The sequence below is a fragment of the Pelodiscus sinensis genome, chromosome 14, assembly GCF_052426305.1.
Source record: "Pelodiscus sinensis isolate ZL-2025 chromosome 14, ASM5242630v1, whole genome shotgun sequence".
Lineage (NCBI taxonomy): Eukaryota > Metazoa > Chordata > Testudines > Trionychidae > Pelodiscus > Pelodiscus sinensis.
This window is the reverse complement of record NC_143065.1, coordinates 20,315,683-20,324,939: the sequence shown is the minus strand read 5'-3', so window position 1 is coordinate 20,324,939 and position 9,257 is coordinate 20,315,683. Positions and strand designations below refer to the sequence as shown.

The window sequence follows — 9,257 nt, the reverse complement described above, 5'->3', positions numbered from 1 at the left end:
TCCCCGCAAGCTGTTCTCATCGCTCAGCCATCACCACCACTGCCCTGCCTCTGTCCTGCTCCTCATCCCCGCCCCCACTCCTATCCCCTGTTCTCCTCCATCTCCTCCCCCTTCCCTTCTCCTGCCCCTCCCCATTTCCACCTGCCCTGCCCTGCCCATCCCCGTCCTCTCCCTACCCCCCCCCCCCCCCGTCTATCTCCCTCTTATGTGAGGGCTTTGCTGGAAACGCCCCCCCCAAGCCAGGGAGATCTCCCCTCTGGGAACAATTCAGCCCCCCCCCATCTCGCTCCCTCCACTCCACAGTATTTCCTCCATTCCCCACAGTTGAAAATTGAGCTCCCCCATCCCCTCAGGTGACAGTCGGGCTCCCCCATACGCAGCTGCCTAGGTAGGCGCCTCCCCAGCCAGAGCCTGCCCCTGGCGCCCACGTCCCCTCCCCCACTGCCTGTCCCAGGCGACCACCTGAACCTGCGTCCCCCTTTCCCTCGGGTCACAGCTCCCTCCCTGACCCTGCACCCCCCCGACACCCCTCCCGCAGGCCAGACTCCTCTCTGGCACCCGCAGCCCCTCCCCAAACCCTCTGCTCCCCCTTCACCCAGGTCACAGCTCCCTCCCTGACCCTGCACCCCTCTAGAGCCCCTCCTCAGGCCAGACTCCTCTCCTGCGCCCATTCCCCCTCCTGGACCCTGCACCCCTATCCACCGCCCCAGATCATACCCCCCCTCCCAGCACCCAGGCTCCTACCCTAAGCTCCCTTCTGCACCCAACCACTCTGTCCCAGACCCCAAACCCCTCGGTAGAAATGTGGCCCTTGATCAGTTGCCAAAATGGCCCCCCATTAAAAATTATTGATCAAGCCTGATCCAAATGTTTTTTGAAACATTGTTTAATGAGAATGTAAATACAATTCTATACAATTGGGAGGGTTGGGGGGAGGGGGACGCAGCTGCTGGCTCCTCAGCTCCTTGTGCTCTCACTGGCTGTCTTCCTGCTGCAAGGGAAGCAGAATCCGTCAGATTCAACGCTGGGGACTCAGGGGAACTGGGCCCCCCAGCATTTCCACCCTCCTCCCCCCTGCTCTCTGGTCACACCCCGTCAGGCCCGCAGGGTGAGCTACTGACCCCCCCAGAGCTCCTGACACCTCGGCCCCCTCCCACCACCTAGGACAGTTTCTGTGTTCAGAGCCTCCCCCACCCCCAAGGACGCTCGCCGGGGCAGGAGGGATTCTGCTGGCAGGGACGTGGGGTGGGGGCAGCCTGAGGAAAGGGGCGGGGGGGACTCCTTGAGGGGATGGGAAGGAGACCCTGGCCCTGCCCCATTCTCCTGCATCTGCTCCGGCTGCTCACCATGTATTCCAGGAGCTGATGGGCCTGCCCCTGCAGGGCGTGGGCCAGGACCAGCCCGGCCTTGCTGTGGCGCCGCAGGGGGGAGCGGGCAGCGAGCAGAGCCGTCTCCAAGAAGCAGTTCTCCTGCTCTGGTGTAAAGAGCTGCCCAAAGACCTGAAATCAAGAGCACAGGAGGTTTCAGCTGACGGCCCAGAGCCCGGCCCCAACTCCTGGGGCTAAAACAGCTTCCTCCTCCCGCAAACTCCCTTCCAGACCCTGCACCCAGACGCTCTCCTCACCCGGCACCCCAACCCCTGCCCCAGGTCACACCTTCCTCCTGCCCCCAAGACCCTCCCAGACCTCACCCCCCTCCGCACAACAGAGCAGCCCTAGGCCACTGGTCAACATCTTGGAGCGGCCTCCATCGAAAAGTGTTGCCCCCCCTCCCGCCCTGGTTCCCCTCCAACGGGAGATCCGGGCTCCGTGTGGCGCTGCCCCTAGGAAGCGCCGCCCCTTTGAAACGCCGGGACAGCGTCACAAAGGGGCAGCGCCGCCCTGTCCACGGCTCGAATAGTCGAGGGAAAATGCATCGACCATTCGATCAGCGACTCCCCGCTTCCCCCCCGCGTCCTACTTGCACGAGGGACCCAGCCAGCCCCACCCCCGAGCCCTGCCCTGCCCTGGCAGCGCGTCCTTACCTCTCCCACCCTCACGCTGTTGCTGTGAGCCAGGACCCATCTTTCTTTGTAGTAGTGCCTGCACCACAGGTCCTCTGCCTGGTGGATGTTGAGGCCTGCAAGAGACACAACAGGGTCATTCTGCTGGCAGGTCTGAGCCCTTCCCCTCCCACGGGTCCCTGCAGGCATCCCTGGGCAAATGGAGGGGCACAGGGGGCAGAAGGGGAACACAGAGGGACGCATCCCCCCTTGGGCCAGTCTGGGGGGAAAGGGCTGGGTCCCCTCCCCCCGCCGCCGGCACCCTCAGGGTGTCCCTGGGGCCCAGGTCCCGGCTGGGTTCCTTACCCCTGTGGTGCAGGAGGAGTCGGTACAGGCTGTGCACCCCCTCCCGGGCCAGCCGGCTGACGTCTTCGGATGGGTCCGAAATAAAAAGGCCCAGCTGGGCCACGTGGTGACCCATCCTCGGCCAGTCAGCGGAGTTCTGAGGGGAGAGAAGAGGGGGGGTCCCTCAGCATCCTGGGGCTGAACGTCCCATGCAAATGGCCGCCAAAGTGGTTCTGAGCTCGGGGACGGACAGAGACACCTCCCGGGGCGGGGCGGGGCCGGCCTTGCGAGGAGACAACCCTGAGCAATGGCCCCGACTGAAGGGTCACTCCGGGGGTGGAACAAGGGGATCCACTGACGGCCACTCCCCAGTCCCCAGGCCCAGTCCCTCAAGAGCCCCCTTGAAGGGCCCAGGGTCGCCCCTCTCCGGGGAAAGGAGAACGCGGCCCGTTCCCGGCCCATTCCCGGCCCTGCCTCTGCCTCCCGGGGATGCTCCCAGCCCCGCGCCCTGCAGCCCCAGACCCCCCGGCTCCGAGGTCACTTACGTCAAACCCCGGGAGGGTGATGGCGACTCCCAGCAGGGCCGTGGTGCTGCCAAGGGCCCTGGCTCGCTCCTGGGGCAGGCGGGACTCCAGCCATGGGCTCAGGTGCTGGGGGGGAAAGAGGCAGGTCAGGACCCGTAGGGAGGCGCCGGTTCTGGGCAGAGCCTGGGGCTCCTCTCAGACTGTGCCCCCCCAGCCACTGACACTGCTCCCCTCTCGGCCCCCCGAGGAAGCAGGGACAATGGCCCCGTCCCTCCCCACGGGGCTCACCTCCATTATCAGCTGGAGCCGGGCGGTGTCTGGGGACTCGGCGAGGAGGCTCGCCAGTAGGGCCTGGAGGTCGTAGGGAAGGGCCCGGATGAACTGCTGCAAGACAAGGGGGAGCCCTGGGTCAGAGGGGGGGTTGGGGTTGGGGAATCCAGGCCACCCGCTGGCTCCGGGGTGCAGCCTTGAGCAGGGTCTGAGTCGCCTCGCAGAGCAGGGAGGAGCCCAGGCTGGGCATGGAAGGGACGGGCCCCCCGGGAGAGCAACGGGAACCCTGGAGGGAAGGATCCAAACCTGCAGCTTCTTCCCTCCCTCTGCCACCCGCCCCCCCCCCCTCTCTGGAGCTCCAGCCCAGCCCGGGAGCAGGGCCCAGAGGGATGTACCTGCATGTGGATAGGCTCCTGCTGCCAGTCCCCAGACACTGTCTGTCCCACGGCCGCCCTCAGCAGGGGGTTCAGGAGCTGGGCCCGCAGGGGAGGCTGCAAGGTGCTGGCAGGAGAGAGGGGCAGAGACTGCTAATTCAGCAGCAGGAGACAGAGACTTTCCCACTCCCTGGTCAGGGGATCTGCTCTGGGGGAATTCGGGGGGGGGAGGGGTCGGTACCTGAGGCTGCAGGCGGCGTTGAGGCAGTCGGCCAAGACCAGCGGGGGGGGGGAGTCCTCCATGATCTCCTGGGAGACCCAAGGAGATAAAGGGGCGTGTGAGGCTGGGGCCCCCAAGAGACGCTCACGCGGCCAGCGCCCCCACCCAGCAGGATCCAACCCCACTGCCTCCCGCTGCCCTGTAGCCCCCCTGCCCGACACAGGGCCCCTCCCAGCACCCCCCTCCCAAACCGGGACCAGCTCAATCCTTGTCCCCAGGCCGTCTCCTGCCCCTCACTGCCCTGGTGACCAGCCTCTGAACCTCCTCATCCCTGCTCCCCAGGCGCATCCCCAGCAGCCCGCTCAGCTGCCTTCCAGCCCCCCATGGCCCGGGGAGACCCCTCCCTGTCCCGAATCCCCCTTCCTGTCCAGCACCCCACACCTGCCCCATTTCTGTGTCCCTCCCTCCTCCAGCATCCCCACCCACCCTCCCCATGTCCACCTCCCCCTCACCCTCCAGCACTCCTGGCTCTGCCCATCCCGTTTCCAGCACCCCCACCCGCCGCCATGGCCCAGGCAGACCCCTGTTCTCCCCACGTATCCCCTCCCCTCCTCCCGGCCACCGCGACTCGCTCACCACGATCCTGGCCACCATGGTGTCCTTGCAGCAGCGCGGCGCCAGGGTGTCCTCGCCCCTTTGGAGGGCAGCGAGGCAAGCGGGGGTGATGGCCAGGAGGAACCGCTGCAGGGCGGCTGGGCTCTGCTCCCCAGAGAGAGTCTGTGAGCCTGGGGCCTGCCTGCCCCCCACGGACAGCTGCAGGGCTCAGGCCTCCCAGGAATGGAGGTGGGAGCTGCCGGTTGTCCAAGCACCCACAATCCCCCCCCCAACTGCTGCCTCAGGCTTGTGGGGGCCCAGCTGGTGCATGACAAGAGCCCCCAGCTTGGGGGGCCCAGGTCATGCAGGAGAAGGGGCCCCAGGGGGATCCCCAGGGACAAACCCCTCCCGGAGGGGGGGAGGACGTGCTGGGAAGGGGCCGGACAATCTCGGGTCCCCCCCATGTGGAGAAGGTTCCTACCATGTCCCGGGTGTGGAGCTGCTCTTCGATGTCATAGATGGCCCCTTCCTCCACCCGGGAGTCCACCCGCTCCTGGCAGCGCTCCGCTGAGGCCCAGGGGGACTCTGTGCGGGAGGGAAGGGACCAGGGTGACTCCAGCGGCCAGAAGGGGTCACGCGCCCCCATGTCAGGGACCCAGGGCAGGTTGGGCCCCACACGCCCCTCGCAGGGACCCATCCCCCTTCCACCCTCACATCTGCCAACGCCCTCAGCAGAGCCCCCACCAGGAACAAGAGAGCCAAGCAGCAGCCCCCGCCCCCATCCATTGCCCTGGCTGCGGGGCAGACACTGGGGCTGCCCCCTCCCCCCCGGATACTGGGTGAGCCCCTGGGCCCAGCGTGTTCACGGCCCCTCACCTGGGTCTGAGCGGCTGCAGGAGGTGGCCTGGCTGCAGCTGGAGGCCCAGGCGCTGCTGCTGACGGACCTGGACCCACAGCTGCAGGGGCTGGTGCGGAGAGGCTGGGGGCTCCCGGAGACTGGCAGGTCCCCGGGGGCCGGGCAGGGCGATGCCCCCTGGTGGCAATGGGGGCTGGGCTCCCGGGGCAGGTGTTTCTCTCCACAGAGGAGGCCCTGGAGCCACCCTACCCGGCTCCCCCGCTGGGCTGGGTCCCGCCTTCCCAGCTGCCCCTGGTGCCAGGTCCGGGGGGGCCTGGCTGGTGGGCGTGTCGCCCCGAGCTGGTGGGATTCAGCTTCCCCGCCCACGGGGACGGAGGAGCTGCTCCCCACCAGCCCTGGGGCCATCTTCAGGGCTTTCTTGAACCACAGCCTGATGCGTTTGGCCATGCTGCAAATGAGGGGAGCAAAGGGGAGCTTGGGGCGCAGCCTGATGAACGAAATCCAGGGGTTCCAGCTCCCCAGAGCGACTTCCCCCAGCCTCCAAATGGCCCCTTGCTTATCGGTTCGGTCTTGCACAGGCACTGCAAGGACCTGAGGGTATGTCTACACTCGTGGAATGAGGAGTAACGGTAGTTCGAACTAGGAAGCCTAGTTCGAACTACCTAGTTCGAGCCCCGTGTAGCCACGCTGCACGGGGTTCGAACCAGTGGGGTTTTAAAAATGGCGGCTCCCCGCTTATGCAAATGAAGCCTGGGAAATTCAAATCCCGGGCTTCATTTGCAAGTGCGGTATGCCTACATTACCCCGCTAGTTCGAACTAGTGGGGTAGTGTAGACATACCCTGAGTCTCCTGCCCATCAACAGACCCTGCTCGGCCAATCAGGGGAGAGTCTAAGGTGTGGGGGGGTGAAGCGTTCTCCCCAAAGACACCGGCATAGACCTGTTCCAGCCCAGGTCCCCACAATGGGGGCTGCATCCCCCACCCCACGGCTCCTGCAAACCACCCCCCGTCCTTCAGCTAGTCTGTTGGGTCACAAGCTGGGGGGGCAGCAGGGGAAGGTCACAGGAGAGGCAAGAACAGAGCAGAAATGTGGGGGGATGGAGGAAAAGGGAAACCAACCAGGAGAAAGCCCCAGTGGCGCTAAGGACGCAGCCCAGGTGAGGAATCACCTTCTGGCCTTTGACTAAGGGCTGGGCCTGCCTGGAACCCAGCCGGCCCCGGGTGGGATCCAAACCCCTGGGGGCTCTTACCTTCTTCACAAAGGTGTCGGGATGCGGAACTCACAGAACACGAGGGAACCGTGAGGAGGAGACGCACCAGAGCTAAAGCAACCGGGGGTCTCCAAAGTCCCCTGGGCCCGCCCCCTGCTTTTATCAGCCTGAGATGTGGGTCCCTCTGTGAGGTCACCACCTCTCCACCTGCCCTTTGCCTTATATGCTGAGGGCTGCCCAAAGCCCCTGTGAGGTCACTGCCCCCCCACCTCACCTCTGCCAGGCAAATGTCCTGCCTCTGGCCACCCCCCTGGGAAGTTTGAGCCATTACTAGGGGTCCCTCCCCCTCCCTCACTGGCCACCCTGCAGCCAGCAGCTCCAGTAGCCCCATAGGCTGCTCCCTGCCCTACACTGCAGGCTTCTTGCACGAGAACTGTTTCACGCCGGAGTTCTTGCACAAAAGGTCTCGTGCAAGAGCGCCTCCACCCTGCCATGGGCTTTTGCACAAGAGCGTCCATGGCAGTCTGAACGCTCTCTTGCACAAGAAAGCTCTGCTGGCTATTTTAGCCAGAAAAGTGTCTTGCTGAAGAAGCCCCTGGTGCTCGTCCACGCTGCCTTCTTGCACAACAGCTCTTGCACGAAGGGGGCTTGTTCCTCGTGGGGAGAGGAATAACTCCTGTGCAAGAAGCCCTGTTCTCTGATGCTTTACTGCAAATTTACTTGCGCAAGAACACACATGCAGTGTAGACGCGCCACAAGCTGTTGCTCAGGAACACTTGTTCTTGTGCAAAATGCCTGCCGTGCAGATGTGGCCTTGATGTCACCCAGCACTGGACTTCCTGGCCCAGGAGCAAGAGTTAGAGCCTCCCACCCACCCCGCTGCCTCTCACGGGCTCTCACCTGTGGACATGGTGCCCTCTCTGTTTCCCTTGGCCTCGTAGGCACTAAGCTCCACTCCTGCCGCCCAACTACTACAAGGCCCGACGGATTTCTCTGTGGCCCCCGACCCAAAAAAGGATCCCCCCAGCGTCAGGGGATACGAAGGAGTCTGGCTAAGACGTAAGTGCAAATAACTCTGTGGCCACGAGGTGTACAGATAGTTCGGAATAACTACGTAGTTCGAACTATCTAGCCTGTGCCGCGTGTAGCCGCGCGGCACGGGGTTCGCACTAGCCGGCTTTTAAAAATGGCGGAGCCGGCTTTATGCTAATGAAGCCCGGGAAATTCAAATCCCGGGCTTCATTAGCAAGTTCGGTATGCATACATTACCCCGCTAGTTCAAACTAGCGGGGTAGTGTAGACATACCCTGAGTTATTTACATGCCCTCATCTTGTACAATCTAGGATTACAGAGCAGATGTCAGCAAAGAACAGGTTGCTTTTAATGATGCTTTTCCAAAATAATGTAATAAAGCCAACTTCCCACAGGGAAAAAAAAATTCTTTAAATAATTTGCTTTACATATTGTTGTGCATTTTATTAATTAGTTTTAATGGGTTTCCTTCAATTAGCTGTGTGTGCTTTCCAAGAATACTTGTGTTATAGTTCTATTTATAACCCTTATTAAAAATCATTTACTCAAAATACACAAGTGTAAAATCACTCTACTCTGCACTTCCCTTAGCATAACAGGTCTCTTTATAGACTAAGGGGAGCGTAACAGGAAGACTGTTTTGCCAGGTGGATTAGTAATTTCAGGCTGCTTGTGTCTTCCCTTATTGCCCACAAATATTATCCTGCACATCAAACAAGTCTTAGAAAGCCAGGGGGATTTCTCTTCCCACCCACCCCCCCATTCTAGACCAAGCCCTGTAACAACAAAGTGTAAAACTCTACTTAATCCAATCCCAACTTGCTCTGCTGATACTCATGTAGCTTTTCTAGACTTTTTGCCTTCCTGCTGGGGTATCCGATTGGCCAGAATCTCCAGCCTACCTCATTATTTTCTTCTGAACACCTGAGCAAGGAGAGGAACCAGCCAGGCAGCTAAGGACTTAGTCAGAGGCAGCTGGGTGTGTGCTCACTAGCAGAAACTTCTGTGCCTATGGGATTTTAGCAGTGGATAGCCTTCAGGAGTAAATGCCAGCTGAGCAGGTGTTTGGAAGATCTCAGTAGCACCTAAAATGACAGTTGGATCTGAGTCCTCTTGGATCTAGATGATGGATCTCTGCTAAGGTCTGTTAAGTCTTAGGAACAGGCAGGGTCTATAAAGCCAGGTAGAGGAGCTACAGCTTGGGGTGCTGGAAAAGGCTGGACACTCCCAGGAAAAGAGGAAGAGTGTTTGGAGGCTGCAGTGTATATTGGTTGCAATAGAGCTTAAATTAGCTCTAAAGGGTCTAAAGAATATTCTGTGAAAGCCTGGGAGGCAGACTCTAGGGCTGTGTCTACACTGGGCCACTTATTCCGGAAAATCAGCCGCTTTTCCGGAATAAGCTACGAGCTGTCTACACTGGCCCTTGAATTTCCGGAAAAGCAACGATGCTCTACTGTACAAAATCAGCCGCTATTCCGGAAAAACTATTCTGCTCCCGCTCGGGCATAAGTCCTTATTCCGGAACACTGTTCCGGAAAAGGGCCAGTGTAGACAGCCCAGTAGTCTTTTCCGGAAAAAAGCCCCGATCGCGAAAATGCCGATCGGGGCTCTTTTCCGTCTACATTGGCCACAGATGCTTTTCTGGAAAAAGGGCTTTTCCAGAAAAGCATCCTGCCAGTGTAGATGCTCTTTTTCCAGAAATACTTATAACGGAAAACTGTTCTGTTTTAAGCATTTCCGGAAATTCATGCCAGTGTAGACGTAGCCTAGATTTCTATGGCTTCTTTTACTTGTGCCAGGATCAGGTTTGGATTTCCAAATGGCCCAGAACCAACAAAGCTGCTGAGA

The 9,257-nt window shown here is 61.1% G+C and overlaps 1 protein-coding gene across 2 annotated transcripts; it reads right to left on the bottom strand.

The window, feature by feature from the left end:
- Nucleotides 1-874: 874 nt before the first annotated feature.
- LOC142818271 (maestro heat-like repeat-containing protein family member 7) lies at nt 875-5,838 on the bottom strand. 2 transcript variants are annotated; one of them, XM_089781862.1, is made up of 11 exons: nt 5,185-5,838; nt 4,790-4,893; nt 4,351-4,473; nt 3,736-3,803; nt 3,516-3,621; nt 3,139-3,234; nt 2,872-2,976; nt 2,348-2,483; nt 2,024-2,118; nt 1,347-1,499; nt 875-991 (listed from the first exon to the last, which is right to left on the bottom strand). In XM_089781862.1, exons 1-11 carry the CDS (start codon nt 5,609-5,611, stop codon nt 974-976), a joined length of 1,431 nt encoding a protein of 476 aa, XP_089637988.1. In that variant the 5' UTR covers nt 5,612-5,838; the 3' UTR covers nt 875-973. The 2 variants fall into 2 exon arrangements, with proteins under 2 accessions (XP_089637988.1, XP_089637989.1); XM_089781863.1 differs by lacking the exon at nt 5,185-5,838 and having other exon boundaries at nt 4,790-5,132.
- Between the last annotated feature and the right edge of the window lie 3,419 nt (nt 5,839-9,257).